Source organism: Moschus berezovskii, chromosome 25 (assembly GCF_049115385.1).
Source record: "Moschus berezovskii isolate FMDL1 chromosome 25, NW_MosBer_1.0, whole genome shotgun sequence".
NCBI classification, from domain to species: domain Eukaryota; kingdom Metazoa; phylum Chordata; class Mammalia; order Artiodactyla; family Moschidae; genus Moschus; species Moschus berezovskii.
Genome location: NC_142484.1, coordinates 24,673,832 through 24,694,351, shown reverse-complemented (window position 1 = coordinate 24,694,351; position 20,520 = coordinate 24,673,832). Strand labels below are relative to the sequence as shown.

The window sequence follows — 20,520 nt, the reverse complement described above, 5'->3', positions numbered from 1 at the left end:
ACAATACAGGAGTCAACTTCAACCTGAGCTTAGCACAGAGTCCATCTAGTCCTGAGAGCTGGCCAGCACCAGGCTTCTAGAGTCTAGGTAATTGCCTGCGTGGTCCCCCTAGGAAGATTAGCAGAGCCCAGGGAAAAAAGCACTTGGGATTTGCTTTTTCCTTCGGAACCAAAAAATCTACTGCCAGATTTATATGAGGGCTGGGAGAGAGATATTTAAGTCCCAAAAACAGAAATGTTAAAAGGTTTCTGTTTTAATGGATGCTTGTAAACCACACTGAACAACCCTGTTTTATTGGAAAGAATCGTGCAAATGTGCCTTTTGTGGGAAATAGCGGGGAGGCTACAGACAGCGGAGGAGGTCAATGAGATGGCTACCTACACTTGGGCCGGTGCGGCAATGAAGTGCCTTCCTGACTTTGCCAAGAGACCATCTGGCGACTTCAGCTTATGTGTGGACCCACAAGGGCTCGAGTTTCCAAAAGAGAGCCCCAGAGGCCTCTCCACAGTAACGTCTTTGGTATCTGGGCAAAAAGTTAGGATTCACTGTGGCAGACTGGCCGGGTTTCAACCACTCTCTGCTCAGGTAGGAAGCTCTTTGAAGCCTTAGCCTAAATGCGAGTCTTCAATCACAGCGTCACTGCAGGCTTGAGGCTGTCTCATCAGCCCAAAGTGCTGGCAGTGTGGCCTCTGATGCCATCAGGACAGCTGGCATGCCTGCCCGCTTCTCTGGCCAGAAACTAAACTCTCTCTGCAGTGGGGATGTAAACTCCAGCTGAGATCAATTCTTCTTCTGCCAATGCCCAACAAAGATTGCAGTGTTTTCCTATTTCTGGGGCACCTAGTTTTTACTTGAGAGGTTTCCTTTTTATACCTTGACTGCCCATCACCCTCCATTTTAATGTATTTTTCAGTAAAGCAAGAAGCTGCTGAAGCCCTGATGGGCAAGAGCTAACCATTATATTAAAGGCAAAAGGCTCTTAAGCACATCCCTGCATTCAAGTGATACCCTGCCTTTCCTTTCACCATCTCTTTTTGGTTTTGAAATATAGATGGGTCTTCTGACTTGGCATTTTTCACCTTCCTGGTATTTACTATAGAGGCCTTATCTATATTAGGCTTGTCCCTGTGAGGCACAAGGATGTCAGCACAGCCTTGAACCCCAAAGGACTAGCTTGTGCTGACCGGTGGTACACGGGAGGGACTCAAGAGGTCACCCGGCGAGACTCAACCCCACCCCCAGCCAAGCACAAACACCTCCAGGAAGGGCAAAGGTGGTATCTGCTGATTTTTCCTATTCTTCTTGAGAATGGCCCCACTGATTATAGGATGCTCGTTGCTATGGTGATGATAGGAAGGGTTAATTTATAAGGGAATTGGAAGTTTCTTCCTGGGAAAATCTGGGGTGGAGCTCTTGCATCACAGGCTCCATGATGCTAATTAAAGTCTCCTAAGGTCTATGATGGGGCTTTTCCTGGTGGTTCAGATGATAAAGAATCTGCCTGTAACTCAGGAGACCCGGGTTCAGTCCTGGGTCAGGAAGATCCCCTAGAGAAGGAAATGGCAATCCACTCCAGTATTCTTACCTGAAAAATTCCATGGAGAGAGGAGCCTGGCGGGCTACAGTCTATGAAGTCGGACACAACTGAGCAACTAACACACACACACACACACACACACACACACACACAAGGATCTGTGAGGTTCTCTTTTCTCACTATAGTATCAGGAGACCACCAATGAAGCTACTCTTCACCTGAAGCTACGTGGAGACTACAGCTACCAAGACCCTGAAATACTTTCACAGGAACAAAGCAGTCTCCTTCTCCCTAGTCTGGCCACCATCCACAGGCATTAAACGTTCACTTGTCAAGGGCATGTCCCAGTCCTAGCAGTTTCTGATAACAAAGTTTCACCATCGGTCATCTTTTAGATCCAAGTGAGTGAGGCAAGTTTGGAAATAAAGGTGCAGCTGTGTTCCCTAAAGAGCTGCAATGAAGTCTTTGCCTTGTCTTCTGAAATATGAGAAACCTGCCAGCCATGGATGTTTCCGCTGATGCCTCCCTCCAGTCCCAGTGCGAGGGACTCAGTTTGGCCTCCGCGTCCGTCTCAGCAGTCCCCTTACCATACACATAGGAGATCCCCACGAGCTCAAAGATGGCAATGATGACGAGGGCATAGGAGGCAGCGTACGTGTCCACAAGCTGAAACATGTAAATTCCCCCCTGGCAGGGAAGAGAGACAAGCAACGTCAGTGGGCCTGGATCCAGGCTGTGTCCCACTTCCAGCAGCCAGTCCTTCCAGCCTGAGCAGGGTCACGTGACAACAGGAGTCAAAGGATTCCCCCCTCCCCTGGAGAGGAGCAACTTAACTCTGGTCAAGTAGGTAAGCCAGAGGCCTTGCTGTGTTAGAAAGCAGTCCCTTGAGAGACTCCCAAGCTCATCAACAGCACAAGCCCAGAAAAGTGATTTAACATCTTACTCTTAAAAGGCAGAGGTCAGACATTCGAAGACATAAATGTAAAAATAGCCAGACTACATCGTTTTTGCTTTAAGCAACAGACGGCCATTTCTACCCATATACCTGCATGAGACTGATCTCATAAGACCTTCAGGTGTCAATGGGCAGTCCTCACACATTTGTCAATGGGCAGTCTTCATACATCCCCCTGCATCTTTACCTCACTCTTAGATGAGGTTTAGAGACCATCTCCTTTCAATCCCTCATTTTACAGATGAAGAAACCAAGGCCCAACGTGGTGACTTGCTCAAGGTCAGAGAGACAGCAAAAGCAATATACATATACAACAGGTGAGCAAATACTCATCTTGCCAGACACTCAGGACCAGAAGAAACTCCAGTGACTGTAGATATTGTATATTATAAGTAATCAAGTGGAAATGTCTCTGGTCAGTAAAGTCGGATTTCCATGTATTTCATTTTCTTAAAGTAGGACACACCTGTCTCGTTGGCTCAAGAAGGCTACGTCTCAATTATGAAGATGCTAGAAGTATCACTGGTAGCCAAGGTGACATATTTCCCTCTGCGGTCAGAATCTCTAATGGACTGGTGCCATCTACTTGGAAATGGCAGTGGTTTGGCTGTTATTGTAAGGTCTGGGAGTTAAGAGGAAAACGACAGAAAAGCCATCAGCCCCACCCCCAACCTGCCCCCATCCTAGGTCTGTGCCCAGCAGGCATCTTACCTGAGTGATCATTGGGAAGCCCATGATGAAGAAACAAACACAGCAGCCCAGAGTAAAGACCGGTTTGTGAGTGCGCAGGTACTTGGGGAACTCGTCCGAGATGGAGGTCACTATGGTCTCGATGGTGGCAAACTGGAATGATGGCAGAGAAGGGATGCCTGAGACAATGCCCAACCCCAAAGGCTCAAAAGAGTCCTTTGTGTTTCCCACCAGGCCAAGCGGTATTTGTATGGGGATTGGTCTTTGGGGTTGCTTTCCCTTGATAAATCTAAAGGATCTTGCTGGGGTCCAACCCGCAAGGTCAGCAAGGGGAATCGAAGCAGGATGTGAACCTTAGAGCTGTGTGTCCAGCCCCCAGAGATTGCACTCACATCCATCCACAGGACACTTTAAGATTCACTTTGCATTCATGAGATGTAAATTCCTCTCCTCCCATTTACACCATATTTGATCTTCCACTTAAGGAAAAAAATCCCTTCTTGCACCCAACTACTAAACTCTGAGCACCTGTCAGCTTGATTTGTAGTAGTCTCAGCCCCAGAGCAATTTCCCTGAAATTGAGTTCACATCATTCTCCCTTATGCGGCCCACAGAACTTGCTTTGGCCAAAGGACACCAAAGCAGGAAGGACATAGGTAAAACTTGCATGCAGAGAGAGAGGGAGAGAGAACTGCTCCTTTGCAGCATCACCTGAGTCGCCCACAAAGGCAAGGTTATCCTGAGCTTTGGCCAGGCACCTCACCGTTCCGACACGTCACTTCAGGAAACACTGAGATAATGCTAAGCCCAAACGCTGCCAGGGGCTGGATTCTAGAGCCCCAGGAGAGGGGTCTTCAGAAGGAAAACTGGAGTGGAAGTCAAAAGGGGACACTCACCATAGTGTCAAGCCCAAGAGTGAGAAGCATCAGGAAAAAGATGATGGCCCAGAAGGGAGAGAGGGGCAGCCTGGTTAAGGCCTCTGGGTAAACCACGAATGCAATACCTGGCCCTGCAAAGAACAAGACAGATGGCTGCACGCAGGCCCAGCCCCAAGACCCTGCTTCCTGGAAGCCCACAGGATCCTTCCTCCATGGCGGTCCTGAGTCGCTTACAACAGAAGCGGCTCCTTCTGTGTCCTCCAGTTTCACTCCTCTTCATCCATTTCCCCAATTAGACCTCAAACTAATTGAAGGGAAGGACCGGAGGACTTAGGTCCACATCTCAGGTAACTCATCGGAGAGGCTCAAAGACAGTGGCAAAGCAGAGACTCAGGGCCAAGCCAACACTATGGCCAGGCTGTGTCCCGTGCAAAGAAACACAAAAACCTCCACGTCTATATTAATGGGTCGAGGAAGGATGTAATATTACCCTCTAGAACAGTGGAGATTTTGCTCCCCAGAGCATATATGGCAATGTCTAGAAACATTTTTTATTCTCATGACCAGGATTTTTGATTCTCATAACCAGGATGTCTTGGAGGATGATTACTGGGGTCTAGTGTGTAGCGGTCACATGCTGCTAAATATCCTTCAATGCACAGCCCCCACAGCAAAGATTTATCCAACCCAAACATCAAGGGTGCTGAGATTCAGAAACCCTGCTATTTAAACATTCCCAGAACAACATCATTTCCCCGCTTTGCTACCCGTCTTTTTAGTCACTCCTCCAAGCAAAGCCATTTACACAAAACATTATGAATCAGTCTAATGCTTTTAGTATCTTGCCCTACAAAGGCTTGATAAACATGGGGCTATATCAGTCCACAGGTAATCAGGTGGGGATGAGGGAAACACAAGAGTTAAGAGAGCTTGGGCTCTAATGGCTAGACCGTTCAGAGTCCAAATTCAGACTCCATGACTTGCTAACTGTGCAACCCTAGAGAAGTGAGTTTATTTCTATAAGCCTCAATCTTGCCTATCTGTAAAATGGGGATAACAATAGTTCTTCATAATAGGACAGACATTTCGAACAAAGGAGGAAAAGCACTGAGACCAGTGCCTCAGACATCATCAGCACTCTCAGAATATTAGCTCTTCTCGGCAGTAGACAAGGAACTTGGAAAGTAGCAGCTCTGATCTGGGTTTTCCCAAGAACATCGTGTGTGGTCTTGACAGAGGATGTCTGAGCTGTGTTTTTCTCTGCTAACATAAAACCCTGCCAGCCGTCCTACCTGCCTCATGGCCTCACTGGGAAGACGGTTAAAGACCCGGCAGTTGTGAATTTCCCTGTAAGTAGAAACCTACATGATAATGGGCAGAGACCAGGAAATGTTGGGGTAATCCACAGCCAGGGCACGTCTGGAAGCCAGAAATCGCAGCACCTGGAGTTTTTATAACTCAATCATAACAGCCCTTTTTTCAAACTGGAATTTATCAGGTTGTTAGCTCCTAAAGTTGCCTAGGGCTTTGGGTGTTTAAAATATAAAGCCTGGAATGCCTAATACCCTCACCTGATGCGTTTATTGAACAGACGGTAGAAACAGCCTCTGAAGACTCCCTGAGTGAACCATAAAAGAAAACTCAGTATTAAACTACAGTTCAAAATTGGTCTCAAATGCAGCACAGCGAGGAAGCCAGTTCAGTGCCCTGAACACCAAGGAGGCCAGTTCAATTTAGGCTCATAAAGTGGACAAGAAGGTCTTGAAATGGCCCCTGCCAGAGGACCTCGTCTGATTGCTTTAACAGGATTCTGGCCATTTGGACATTACCGCTTTTTCAGGGTGGAGAAGGATTTCCAAATATCTGGCCTGTTTCTATTTCGGTGGCCTCCCTACAGTATACAGGGTAAAGGCATCATGTTCGGAAAACTCCGTTTATCCAAGATGGCTAGCGAATGGATTTTTTAAATATATGTTTATAATATTTTACAGAGTCCGGGAAGAGGGACTGCCTGAGCCACAGCGGAGTTTTCCCTGGGTGAGGCCGGTGTGTCTGACAGAGGCTGAGTCCTACCACTTTCAGCAAAGCCCACCAGCTGGAGAGCAGGCTCCACTGCCCTGGGGACTAGGAGACTCACTCTGCCTCTTACTAGCTGCAGGACTTTAGATAAGACCTGGGTAAGACTCCAGACACATCTCAGTCTCCTTATCCATACAATGGGGATAATAATACTGCCTACCCTCAGGGATAGGGCTTCCCTTGTGACTCAGCTGGTAAAGAATCCACCTGCAATGCGGGACACCCGGGTTTGATCCCTGTGTTGGGAAGATCCCCTGGAGAAGGAAAAAGCGACACACTGCAGTATTCTGGCCTGGAGAATTCCATGGACTGTATGGTCCATGGGGTCGCAAACAGTCGGATGCAACTGAGCGACTTTCACTTCACTCACCCTCAGGGAATCTCTGTGTACTGATACTAGTGAAGGGCTCAGAATAATGCCTGGCTGTGGACAGAACTCAGTAAGCACAGACAATTATTGCTCTTCCTGTGAGAGGGGCCCAAAGGGGCTCGGCAGGCCAGCTTCTCGGGCAGGGCCCCCAGAGACCTACAGTGAGTGACAGCCTCCTTGGTCCTAGAGAACCGCTGAAGACAGGACCAGGGGCTCTAGAGCCAGCACGGCCTGCAGTCCACGGGGAGGGTTTGCTCTGCTGGTTACCTACTACATATGGATGCGTTCTCAGAGCAGGCAGCGCTGAACCCTGTGCCTTTGGAAGCACTGGCTTTCAGGTGACAGACAGATGGTGGGACGGTCCCTTCATCTCGATCAGCAGGGTCTCTGTACTACGAGAGGGCGAGGGAGCCAGGGCGGCACTTCCTAGTGGCCTGGTTACCTGGGAGTTACCACATAGGCCCTGGAAATCTACATGCACTCTGTGTTCCCCTGCTGTGTCTAATCCAGTCCTGTTGCAGGTGGGTGAGCATCTTGGTAGGGCTCTGGGTAGGATTCTGACAGGAGTCAGCACTCCCCAGGTACCCGTGAAGATGGCTAGGAGGTGCCTCTAACAGGCTGACTCCCCAGGAAGCTGCTTTTCTGAAGTCGATGCCTGAGAAGACCATGCCCCCTTCCCTGTGCCCATCGTAAGAGCAAAAGACGGCCTGGTCTCATACCAATCCCAACCTCAGTCTGATACAGCCAAGATTTGAGGTAGTGACTTTGAGCCTCTCTTAAAAGGGAGCTCTAAATAAAATGCACTGTTAGGTCATTAAAGAGAACCAGTTCTGGACTGAATATCAAAGCACAGTTATCTATGCCGGATCCGCACAAATGAACTGAATGTTCCCCTGCCAATGTCACCTAGCAAGGAGGGAAGGCATGGGGCTGGCACCTAATGCAGGCCTGACCCCAAACCTCTGTCCTGTCTTCTGCAGGGCCTCCATTATACCAGGGGAAGTCAATCAAGCCTGCAAATCACATACAAGAAGGTATGCAAATTCAAATGAGCAGGGTTAGCTGCCCATGGGTCTGGGAGAAGACTTCAAGGGCCCCTGCCTCTCCCTAGTGGGGGAAGAGACCCACTTCTCTGTGCTGGGGACAATGAGAAACTACCAAATACAGCTGTCCCTTGAGCAACACAGGTTTGAACTGCAAGGCTCCATTCATACGTGGATTTTTCTCAGTAGTAAATACAAGACAGTCCACAGTTGGGTGAATCCATGGATGCAAAGGACTCTCAGATTCAGAGGCACTGTATCTACAAAGGGCTGACTAATAAATCATAACTTGGATTTTTGACTGCTCGGAGGTTCAGCAGCCCTAACCCCCCGTATCTGAGGTCTGCATTGTTCAAGGGTCCACCATATGAATACAACATGTTAGAATCCAAGAGAAGAGCTCCTCTCCCTGTTAGAATCAGAGGAAATGAAAAATATCTAGAAAGGGCAAATTCTGGAGGGAAACCCGGACCATTTGTTTGATGCTTTGTACGTAAAGGAAAAACAAAATGCGATTTGGGTTTCAGCAACTTGTGCTCCCACATCCCTTTCCTGGGTTAGGAAAGCGCTTGGAAGAATAAATGAACATGGCCATGTCTCAGGAATCTCTGACCACTCAGCCACTGGTTCAACTGGTTCACCGGTTCACAGCTCAGTAATGTCTCAAGAATAATGAAACACCTCAGACCCGCCAGAAAGTGGGGTAGGACCCAGCTGCTCCAGGTACCCTGCTGGCAGGAAATAAAGACAGCCGGGTGTCACAGGCACCCTGAAGACAAAGCCTCCGCTTCTCTCCCCACCCACCCCCACCCCCGCCACCTCCCTCCTCCCCAGGAGTTTTAAACTCTTCAACCAGGGAAGGGCATTGGCTCAGCTCTGGGACCTCTAATTTAGTGCACTGCTGCAGAACCAAAACCCCTGGGGGGTCAACACTTTCTCCAGGGAGAGTAACTACCCCCCACCCCCCAGGATCAAGCTGGTTCTTTAACTCCTGGGGGCCCGCAGTGTGCCATCAGCTCCACTGAAGCGGTGACTACCGATCCGCAGGGAGACACAGCCCTCCAAGGGGGTGACATTGCTAAGGCTTAGTTGTCTCTCGTGCTGCCATCTGAGCCATTATCTGAGGTCTGCAGTGAGCTCCTTGAAGAAAGACAACTGCAGAGAAGCCACAAGACAGGCCCACAGTCTGGGTGGTCTAGGGCCCATAGACAGTCCCATCCCCTCCACCCCGGCCACGCCCCAGCCATGGTCCTGACCCCGAGGCATCTCCTAAAAGCCTGATTAGAGAGTGACCCTAATGACAGATGATGCCACAATGAAATCCCTTCGTCACTGAAACCCGCTCAACACCCAAATTCTGCATAGAATAAGGCTGGGTGGAAATAAAAAGTTCAGTAAAAGTATTACATACTCTCTACAAAATACTGTGCTAGAAATATGGATTAAATGAGATTTAAAAATGACAGCCCTCTGTACACTCCAAAGAGACCACACAAGTGTTAGCCATTAACAGATGGATCACCTGGACAGAGGGTAAACATTTATCCCACATCCCTCCCTCCACCACCGTCCAACCTTTCCACCCACTGGGGAAAACACTGCAGGTCTACATTGCTAACTAAGCAGAAGGCCCTGAGAGCATGTCAGACCTTACAACCTGTGCTTCGTCAGCAGAAGGCTGCTCTTATTAATAAGCATTAGCTCAGTGCCTGCAGAGCCCTGGGCAAGGGATGCCACTCTGCGGCAGGCTGTGGCCACCTCAGCTGCAGGAGCACTGGTTGGCTTAGAGAATCCTCTGCATATGCCTAACAGGTAGAGACCTTACATAGGTTGGAGCTTAGCTAAAACAGGAAAGGGACCAGGGACTTTCCTGGTGGCCCAGAGGTTAAGAATCAGCCTGGAAATGCAGGGGACATGGGTTCAATCCCTGGTTGGGGAACTAAGACCCCACACGCCATGGGTCAATTAAGTCTGCATGATACAATGAAGACCCTGCATACCACAATTGAGACCCAACACAGACAAATAAATAAATATTTTTTAAAAAAGAGAGAGAGGAGAGGGAAGCAGGAACGGGCTTTTATAGCCACCCCTCTGGGTAAGGATAGGCCAGCTCTAACTCTGTAGGCGCTTCAGTTGTTCCGGGCCACTCCACAAAGGGGGACCGAGGCTGCCCCTTCTCCAGCCCGCCCCAGAAGGACCGCTTCCTAGCACAGCAGCACAAGTCAGAAGCTCAGGATGTGAACGTGGAACCTGGCCCACAACAGCAGGGCGACGACCGCACAGTACCTTGGTCGGCCACATTCTCGATGTTCACCTTGCGTTCGTTGGCCATGAAGCCGATGACTGAGAAGATGACGAAGCCGGCGAAGATGCTCGTGGCGCTGTTGGTGCAGGTGACAATTAGCGTGTCCCTGGGGGAAAGGGACAGGTCTGTCATCAGCTGTGCTTTGTACGGAGGAAGGGACAGGGGAGGGACACACGAATGTGTAGGTGGGCACCTGTGCCTACGCCCATTCCTAATAGGTGCTCACTGTAGGCTGGTCTTGTTCTCTCTAATTCACAAGGAAACAGCCTGACCACAGGCTCCCTTGGGCTAAGTGTGTAAACATCAGAACAAAGCTCTGCTACAGATGCAGGTCTCCCCTGCTGGCAGTAGCAGAGTAAGTCTGTCCATCAGAGCAGAAATGGAAGGGATGGGAGCCTTTTGCAGAATCTGGGACAGGAACCACGTATGAGAGAAGGCAGCGGGACCACCCAATGCCACCAAACCTTAGAACAGCCTGGGGTTCCTGCACGCAGGCTTAGATGGGCAAGCCTGGAGGGGAGATGAGAGGCCAGCAGCTCGGAGGCAGCGCCCTCTGCTGGCCCTGCAGCTGCAGTTCCCAGGCTGCCCTGTCCATCCTAGACCCAAAAGAAGGGGCACAGCTAGATGGAGCTGCTGCTGCTGCTGCTAAGTCGCTTCAGTCGTGTCCAACTCTGTGCGACCCCATAGACAGCAGCCCATCAGGCTCCCCGGTCTCTGGGATTCTCCAGGCAAGAACACTGGAGTGGGTTGCCATTTCCTTCTCCAATGCATGAAAGCACAAAGTGAAAGTGAAGTCACTCAGTCGTGTCTGACTCTTAGTGACCCCATGCAATGCAGTGCACCAGGCTCCTCCGTCCATGGGATTTTCCGGGCAAGAGGACTGGAGTGGGGTGCCATTGAGCCGTGGGGCCAAATTCCAGTCCTGGTTCTCTCCATGTTAGAGTCTTTCCACCCCTATTTTAAATGGCGGCAATGACCCCACCTCGCTCACAGCTTGTGAGGACAGAACCAGGTGAGGCCTGGGCAGCACAAAGCCTGGCAGGGAGCAAGGGCTCAGGACACCATCTGCCTCATCCAGCCCTTTGGTTTCAGTTCAGTCGCTCAGTCGTGTCCGACTCTTTGCAACCCCATGGGCTGCAGCACGCCAGGCCTCCCTGTCCATCACCAACTCCCGGAGCTCACTCAAACTCATGTCCATTGAGTAGGTGATGCCATCCAACCATCTCACCCTCTGTGGTCCCCTTCTCCTCCCGCCTTCAATCTTTCCCAGCATCGGGGTCTTTTACCGATGGGGAAACCGAGGCCCAGGAGAAGGTAATGGGCTCACTGACGCTAAGTTCCAGTTTGAACGCAGTCTTCCTGCCCTTCGGCCACACCACACAGTCTCATTTCTAACACAACACAGAGCCACGCTTCCCCCTTCAAGGGTGCTCAGGTTGATTCTTGTGGGTCGTAAGTCAGTAAGCACCTTTGATCAAAGAAGCTCAAACTCCTTAGTCTGGCATACCAGCTGTTACGGGCTGAACTGCAGACCCCCAAAATGCGTATGTGGAAGTCACTACCCCCAGTTCCCCAGAATGTGACTGTATTTGAAAACAGGGTCTTTAAACAGGTAGTTAGGTTAAGAGGAAGTCATGAGAGTGGGCGCTGATCCAACATGACTGAGGCCCCAATAAGCAGAGGAGATAAGGGTGCACAGTGCGCAGAGACCAGAAGGAGACTCAGGGAGATGACGGCCGGCCACAAGCCAAGCAGGGAGGCCTCAGGAGACGTCATCTTATAGACGGCTTGATCTTGGACTTATGGCCTCCAGATGGTGGGGAAGTTAATTTCTATTGTTGAGGTCACTCACTCTGTGCTTTACAACAGCCCCCCACAGACTAACACAAAGGCTCCCTCCTCAGCCGATTCTCAGGCCCCAATTCCTCCCCGCCCCCATGAGCCCACCCCTGCGGCAGTGCCATCAGCCTGCCTCCCCCATACCTCCGTCACCCCCGGCCCCACTCATCCCCACCTGCAGATATGCCCTCCTCCCTGCACCTGTTGAAATCTGGCCCACAGAGATGGCACTTGTGTGAGGCCATCCCAGCCAACCCAGGCTACAGCTTACATGTAATCTCCTCCTCTTGGTTCATGAAAGAGCTCGTGCATGATTAAAAATAACAATGACGGCTACTGCTGTTTACTAAGCTCCTACTGTGTGTGAAATATTGCCATGAGAATTTTGTATACATTCTCTCTTACCCTCAACAAAATATTATAATCTGCCTTTTACAGATTAGAAAATGGAGATTCACAGAAATGAAGTTTCTTACCCATGTCTTGGAGTCTTAATAAATGGTGAAGTCATAATGTAAATGCAAGTGTGTCCGACTCCAAGCTTCTTTCCTTTTTTTAATCAGCCCTTCAAGAGAACAAACCTTATCTTCTTACTGCTTGTCACAGACAGATTTAACTTTCAGATGTCACCTCCTCCAGGGGCTGTACAGACACTCTCATGTCTTCAGGGTTCAGAGCCCCCTAATATCACCCTATCCAAGTGTCACCTTGCACCAGCACCACCTGAGGATCCTGTCTGGAAATGTAGATTCCCAATGCCCAACACCTCCTGATATCTGTTTCTTAAACCTGGGAGGGGACTCAAAGTTTGCATAACTTTGGGTTTAACTGACAAATAAAATTGTAATATATTTTAACATATTTAAAGCATGTAATGTGAGGATTTGATAAACATAGGCATGAAATGGGGCTCCCACTATCGAGTTAATTAACACAGCTACCACCATGGTAGTTCTTCGACTGTACCACACTGCCTTTCTCATAGGTCTCACCAGAAAAATGAGTGACCGTATAACCATACTTCATCAACAACTACCATATAGCTGTCTCCGTGGACTAGACAGCTCACAAATGACTATCCCAGGACACGGCCAGTGGGACAGCACCTCCAGAGAAACTCAGTTCTATCCCAACGGTCAGAATCAGGGTGCAAGTTGGGGTCCAGGCCAGGCCACCAGCATCCAGCAGCTCAGCCTTAGCAGGGGGTTTCCTCCAGTCCAGAGACAACTGTCTGGTCCTATCTCAGGTGAAATATGAGGATGTGGACTCAGGCATGTGATAACTCAGCCGAAGGTTCCGTTCCCCAGGCCCTAGTCCCACTCACCAGCCACCTCTGGGGCTTGAAGTGCCTCCACGTACCTGTAGCAGTTGTTGTGGAATTTGTTGTAAGAGGAGAGAGTGATCAGGCCTCCCCATGCAGCAGATAAAGAGAAGAAAATCTGAGTGGCAGCGTCTTTCCACACCTGGGAGGCAAAAGAAGGGAAGATTCAAGGTCTGAAGGCGGCTGGCCTGGGGGAGGGGAGGCTCCCAATGCCACACGGTCTGAGTCTTGGGAGGCAGGGAGGCAATCAGGATAGGATGACTTTGGCACCAACATAAATGGGAAACATACGCAGTCATTTGCACTGGAAACCAAAGAGGCAGTGACTGACCTAACTCCATTCTAATCAAAGGAGAGGAACTCAGTAAGCAAGGTATACATTTCATGCTGGCAAGCCCTACCATATACAACTATGCAGAAGGGGAAAGCCCTTTCTTCAGCGAGAAAACATCTCAAAATAAACTGTGCAAAAGCAAAAAATATTCATGGATCCAAAAGCAAACCTTTTTACAGCTGACATTCTCACAGATTAAAATTTACTAAAAATGTGAAATTCTGTAGCCCACCACATCAAAGTAAAGCATGCTCCATTGCCACCACACGATGGATTTTACAGTGCTACCTCCTTGAACCTGCTTGACAGCACCTCTTGGTCACCTTGGCAATTTAATTGTCCTCATAAAACTCCAGAAGGCAACTCAAGAGTTTGAGCATGAGATTTATAGGACTTGATAATGACTTCCTATCATTTTTATAAATTAAATCTGGCTTTTAAGCTGTGCTTAACATATGCAAGGTATGTGCTGGCAGTCTGTGCCTGCCCCAACCTCTATTCTCTCACGCTCCCTGGTAACAAAGCTGTGGTTTTATTTAAAGGTAGCCATACATCCAGCCAAATGACCATCTCCCAGAATCAAGGGTAGGCACCCCTGAGAGAAGGTCATCTGACTTAGTTTCTGGCCAAAGATGAGAAAAATCAAGTGTTATATGGAACTTCCGGGCTTTCTCTCTTTTAGAGAGAGAAGGAAGGTGTTCTCTCCCTTCCCTCACTATTTTGTGCTACTTGGAATGCTGATGTGATGGCTGGAGCTCTGGCAGCCAAAAGGCAGCTATTCACTGAGGATGGTAGGGCAGAAAGCAGCCTGGGACACTACGGAGCCACCCAACCAGTGTCTGACTATCTACTACTAGACTGCTGTAGTACCTTCAAGTAAAATAAATTTTGTTTAAGCTGCCATTATCTTTTTCTTTGTGTGCAAACTCAATTCTAGCTATGTTTTCTTAAAATCTTCTAGACAAGCAGAATTTTCTTTAAGGAGAGAAAATGCATTTCTTATTAAACAGTCATCCCTTCACATGGAGTTCTAGGGGATTTTACAGTAAGATATGCCTGTACTGAATATGCCAACAGAAAGTATAAATGTGTGCTGGCTCTTATAAATCTGTCTGAATCCTTTAAATTATAACTGCTTGCAGTTTGTCTAAGTGCTAATATTTTCCAGCAATACCCATTTCCAACACACTATAATTAGCAACAGATAAGGGGCATGAGGCAACCCAAAGCTATCAAGGGAATTTCGTTCTTCCTTCAACCTCCACGGCAACCCCAGATGTAGGACAACTGTTCCAGGAATCTGACACCCCCTGCTGCTCACTTCTCATTAAAAACTTCCTGGGTAGGTAACATTTCATTATCATCAGGAGCTTGTAAAGGCTAACAGTGAGCTTCCCCCCGGGAGAGGAGGTCTGACCCAACCCCATGTGCTGTTCCCCTCATAGACACTTGATGAATGAAATTGGAGGCCCACCGTGGCATCTGTGAGTTTCTCCCACTTTGGTGTGATGAAGTACCAGATCCCAGCGCCGGCTCCAGGCAGGGTGACTCCTCGGATGAGAAGGATCACGAGCACAACGTACGGGAAGGTGGCCGTGAAGTACACCACCTGCAAAGACCACCACGGCGGGGCAGGAGTGAGCAGACGCGCACAGTGTGACCGCAGGAGCGTCAGAGAGGCAGAGTGTGATCTCCATCTGGACACAAGTGCCTCATGCGCTATTTTCCCCCAAACTCTTCCAGGATGGGGGACGCAATAAAGACACTGCGACCAAAGGTGAGTCAGTGAGAGCTAGAAATAAATTCTCGAGGGGGACATCCAAGGCTGTGAGGGTGATTCAGAAGTGGCTAACTCCCTGAGAGCCAACTGAGGAAGAGGGTTATATGCCCTCTTCCTCCTGAACACCTAGCTCACCCTCAGCTTGAGGCCCCAAGTTCCACCATTAGAGATTAATTTCTTTAGCTCAAGTTTTCCATCCTTATTTATGCACACCCACTCACTGAGGCAGCCCAGTGACATGAAAGAAACATGATCTTAGAATTTGGTCTATTTAGGTTCAAATGAAATTGCCCTCCTGGCACTGAGTAGCTATGAGACTTTAGACAAGCTATTCAGTTCTCTGAATCTAATTTCTGCATCTGTAAATGGGATAATAGCACCTTTCTTAAAAAAAAATAATTGTGAGGATTAAATGGGCCTCTAGCATAGCACTTGATTAGTGAAAGATGGTCATTAAATGCAGTTAAGTTCAACAAGCATTTATCACGGGCCTACTATGAACTGGGAGTTGTGCCAGGTCCCAGATGCATAAAGATGAAGGAACTCAACCCAGGAGACCCAGAGTGAACGTCTGAATAATAGCTAAGCAGTTCCAAACAGGACACTGTGAAGTCCAAGGGAGGGCACTGAGCCCCACCCGGGAGTTCTGAGAAGATGTATGGAGATGACACACAGGCTGGACGTTAGAGGCCAAGTGCAGCGTGAAGGAGATGAAGCCCAGCGGGAAGATGAGAGAAGAAAGGAGAGAAGGCAGGGTGAGGGCCAGGCCCTAAACTCACTGGGAGCACAGCACACAGCCGGGGCTAGGAGCCAAGGGGTGCTGGACGCATGGACCAGCTCGGGGAAGCCCGGAGTCCCAGCCAAAGGAGGCTCCTGGGCTCGGAACAAAGGGAAGAAGCAGAGCAAAGAAGCATTTGGGAAATAATACCAACAGAATTTGGGGGCTGTGGTTGAACAGGGATGAGGAGGAAGCACCTTCCTTCTGTCGGTCAAACCTCAGAGTGGAGGATGGGCTTGGGACCAGGACCCAGTAGATGAGAGCAGAGTGGGCTGAGAGAGCTCTGACTCTGCGCTCCCTGAGTGCACATCCCAGCTGCACCACTTACAAGCTGGGCCGCCTGGTGAAGTGACTTAACCTCCCTGAGCCTGAGTGCCACACGGGCAAAGTGGTGATAACCACTGCGTATTCCTCACGGGGCTTTAGAAGAGCAGGGTGGGACAATCCAGACAACGCAGAACAGGCCTGGGGGCCCGGGAAACAGAAGTGCCACTTCCATCTTGCTTACGACTCACCAGTCCTGAATTTAACGACCCCGGCAACCCTCAGCTCATGAGCCGGTTACATCCCAAAGTGCATCAGACGACACTTGGAAGGATGAGGGTCAGCGCCCATCCCTGACCACCCAAGCCTCCCTCATCCATGACTGGGAGGAGGCACAGGCTGAGCACTGTGGGCTCAGAGCCCCTCTGTGCCCACCCACAGTCTCCCTTCCTGGGCACCCCAGCCTGCCCACCGCCTCATGCACTGGCTGCACAGACCCCAGGGCCTGGCAGGAGGCTCCAGCCTGGCAGCCACTGGGATTTCAGGGGACGAGACCTGACCCACGGACTTAGGAAGGATGGCTTGGGAGACAGTTTGAGATGAAGATAAAACTCTCAAGGTTACTTAGTTCTTCAACAAATACACACATATGTGTACATCTGGACACATATTTTTGAGCGTCTAATACGTTGCAGGCACACGCTGGGGAGGTCGGCTGGGAAGATGGCTGTATTAAAAGTGGACAGGGAAGACCTCTCTGAGAAGTTGCCCAGGACTTGAAGGAAGTGAGAGTAAGCCAACTGGATATCCAGGAGAACATTCCAGACAGAGGGAACCGCAGGAGTAAAGACCCTAAGAAGAGAGTGTGCTGACCTTCTAGGAGCAGCCAGGCGGCCCGTGTGGCAGGAGTACGGTGGGAGACGCGGGCAGGGGGAGGGGAGGCGGGCAGGGGGAGGGGAGGCGGGCAGGGACAGGTCATACCTTGTAGAGCCCGGAGGCGCGAGGGTGAAGATGGGGAGGATTGGGGCAGAGGAGTAACACAGTCTAATATTTTAAGTGTCACCCGGGGGCTACGTTGAGTTTTTACTGCAGGGGGAGCAGTTAGGAGGTCACGGCTGCAATCCAGGCAGACGAAAGCAGTGGTTCCACCCAGGGCATTTCAGAGGAGCCAGGACAAATGGTCAGAAACCAGATATGCTGTGCAGCAGAGCAACAGGACGTCCTGACCAATTTCACGTGGAGTGAGAGAGACAGGCAGGGAGGAGTTCAGAGTGACCCCAAAGGTTCTGGCCTTAGCAGCTGATGGGCAGAGGTGCCATCAGCTGAACGGGACAGGCTGCGGGTCAAGAAAAGAAGAGGAGGTATTTCTTCCTCTAAACCCAATTCGATCCCTGGGTTGGGAAGATCCCCTGGAGAAGGGAAAGGCTACCCACTCCAGTAGTCTGGCCTGGAGAATTCCATGGACTGTATAGTCCATGGGGTCTCAAAGAGTCAGACACGACTAAGCCACTTTCACTTTCTAAACCCAATTACTCATCAAGGCCAAAGTCTTCCTGTCTGTAGACCAGGTGTGGGCTGGTCTCCTTGTCTCCACACAGCTTCCACCACCCACCAGGGGCCTCTTCCCTGCCCCCATGACAGCGGTCCCTCCTCCGTCCTTGCCCTGAAGCACTGGCATTACCAGGGACTGGGAAGGGTGGCCTGCTCCCCCCTATCCCCCCAAACTTGCTTCTCTCCTTCCCCTTCCACACAGAGGGAAACCCAAAGGCATCTGATGTCTCAGGAGAAAATCACTCCTGCAGGACGAGCCGGGCTGTCCTCCCACCTGTCAGATGGGGCTGAGGGGAGGAACGCTACAGGGGCCAGCAGGGCCCTGAGCAGTCTGACCTCCCCACCCCACCAAGACGACAGGGGCAGGGTGACATTTAAAGAGTATCCTTCTCACCTCCTTATCACGCGGGGCTGGTGGGAGGGTGGGAGGGGGCGAGGGCAATGATGCAAACAGCGGGGTCCGGCAGGAAGAAGACCCCAAGACTAGCACCAGTCTAACCGCCTGAGACACTGCTCCCATTTGACTCCTGGGGTTCGGACACAACCGTTTCTGGAGCTCCTGCCACAGATCAGCTCTTTGCAGTCCCATTTTACAGAGGAGAAAACTGAGGCTTGGGTTCAGGCTCTCTCAAAGGGTTAAATATCTCACTCAAGGTCTTCCAGCTGGAGCCAAGATCCAGACTTGACATTTTCTAACTCTATTTCCTTCCTTTTAATGCCAGGCCTTGAGCCACCTGATCAGAAATGTGAGAGGCATGGACTCGGGTGAGGCAAGGGAACACCCAGGTGTGCAATTTAAGGAAGCACTCATTCTCACGGGCCCACCCTGCACGTGCGGGAACCTGAGCGTGAATACTGCCTTAAATTTCACACCCTAGGCACTTGTCCACCTCACCAGGTCTGGCCCTGGTGTGTGGAATGATGCACTCAGGTTGTTGATGGGGACTGCCTGTGAACTGAAAGGGTGCACAGTTTCACGTCTAACTTGGGGATGCCTCCAGTGTGAGTCAGGTATTCATGGAGGTTTTATCACAGCTAGTTTTCCTGTGTCGTGGGGACTTCAGAACTCACCTGTTTCAGAATGGACTGTCAGAGGCATTAAACTTGAACAGTAATGAATTATACTTGGTGGGAGTGACAATGATGGGTTGATCTGAGCCTGCTGGCCTGACACCTGGCAGCACTGTCCTCATAATGCGAGCCCTGAACAGGTGGTAAGGCCACCTCCCTCCCAAGGCTGTGCCAGCTAATTAAGCAAGCTTTGTGTCCTTGCCATAACTCTCCAGCAGAGCAGCCCCGGAGGCCAGATGGGCTGCATTTGACCTTCGGGCTGCCTGCTGGTCGCACCAAACTCTGGAATTCTAGCTGCTCAAAGGGAGACTGAGGTCTCATAGAAGGCAACTGGCCACTCTTATCTCCTAGGAACCTGAACAAGAGGACCTGAGCTTATCTTGCTTCAAGAGAAGAAGGACATCTCTGTTGCTTAGAAATGATAGTTTTGGTGGAACTTCAATCACAAAGAAGCCTGTTATAATGAGGAGCTGCAGCCGTGCTTACAAACAAAGCTTCATGATTAATGTCTGCACACCCTAGGGCAAGAAAACAAATTAGGACACATTATTTCTAGCGGTATTCCTCATTTTAAAAAATTAATTATTGATCCCTAGTTGGAAATCTTTCTCAATGAAGCAGAAAGGTAAGCTAGCAGACCTAAAAGAAAAGCTTACTTGCTGAGAGCTACTAAAAAATCCTCATTTCAGAGAGAGTCCATGATATCTGGCACCAAGGATTAATGTCTACATCATGCCAAGAACTAATTTTGACACCATCCCCCTAAAAATCAGACTGATTAACAAAGAGTGGTCTAAGAGAAAATGTACTTTAACCCTTGAATTTGCAGATGTGGAAGAAGGGACAAAGTGCCTCCTGGGACTTGCCCAGCTGGTAATGAGAGCTGACGAAGGCAAAACAGGGCAGGAGTGCAAGGGTCCTGATTCATAGTGTGGGGACTTTTATCCCCCAGTGCAAATGATGAGTCCAGAATTCTGCACTTCCATATTCCTAACAGACTTTCCTCAGGAGAGGATGCCATGTAGGGGAAAGAGTCTAGGCTTTAAAGGAAAACACCTGGGCTCAAACCCCAGGGCTGCCTCTTAACAGCTGTATGACCTCAGGCAATTTACTTTGATGGGCTTCAGCTGCTTACCTTGCAGGAGGTTGGGCAGATTGAATGCACTAATACAAGTGAAGTACACTGCCTGGCACACAGAGTGCTCGACAAAGTTCCCTTTCTTTTCCCGTTTTCCCACCAGAGCTGCTGCTTTCAAGATGTCAGGATGGCACAGTACTCACTCAATCAATCAATACCACAAAAATGAAAACAGCTAATGTTAATTAAGAACTGACTATATGCCATGTATGCAACTCTCACCTAATCTTAGAACAGGTCATGAGGTATGTACCATTATTCCCATTTTACAGATGAGGAAACTGAGGTTCCAATGGTTAAACAGCTCGTCCACAGTTACGCAACTAGAAAGTGATAAAGATGGGATTTGAACTCAGGCTGGTCTGAATCTGCAGCCAGCAGGCCATCCTTCCTCATGTCACCAAGAAGGCTGCTGTTATCCTCGTCACCATTACCTCTTCTCCCACCTGTCATACCTTTTAGCCTATCCTGCTGGACACCTGTCTAGCCTCTGATTATGGTTGAAGTTGTCTTCTCTCCATTTCGAGCTATAAGTGATGATCCTGCCAGTTGGATTTTGGCTGAGCAAAGATGTGGTCACTCTC

At 49.7% G+C, this 20,520-nt stretch overlaps 1 protein-coding gene across 1 annotated transcript in view; it reads right to left on the bottom strand.

Annotated features, from left to right (window-relative positions):
* Positions 1-20,520, bottom strand: part of SLC6A5 (solute carrier family 6 member 5) — a 51,661-nt gene that overhangs the window by 11,480 nt on the left and 19,661 nt on the right. The window contains exons 7-12 of the mRNA XM_055415068.2: positions 14,829-14,963; positions 13,059-13,162; positions 9,842-9,966; positions 4,079-4,191; positions 3,204-3,335; positions 2,125-2,224 (exon numbers count right to left, since the gene is read on the bottom strand). Coding sequence (XP_055271043.2) covers positions 2,125-2,224; positions 3,204-3,335; positions 4,079-4,191; positions 9,842-9,966; positions 13,059-13,162; positions 14,829-14,963 — 709 coding nt within the window. The remainder of the gene's footprint in view (positions 1-2,124; positions 2,225-3,203; positions 3,336-4,078; positions 4,192-9,841; positions 9,967-13,058; positions 13,163-14,828; positions 14,964-20,520) is intronic.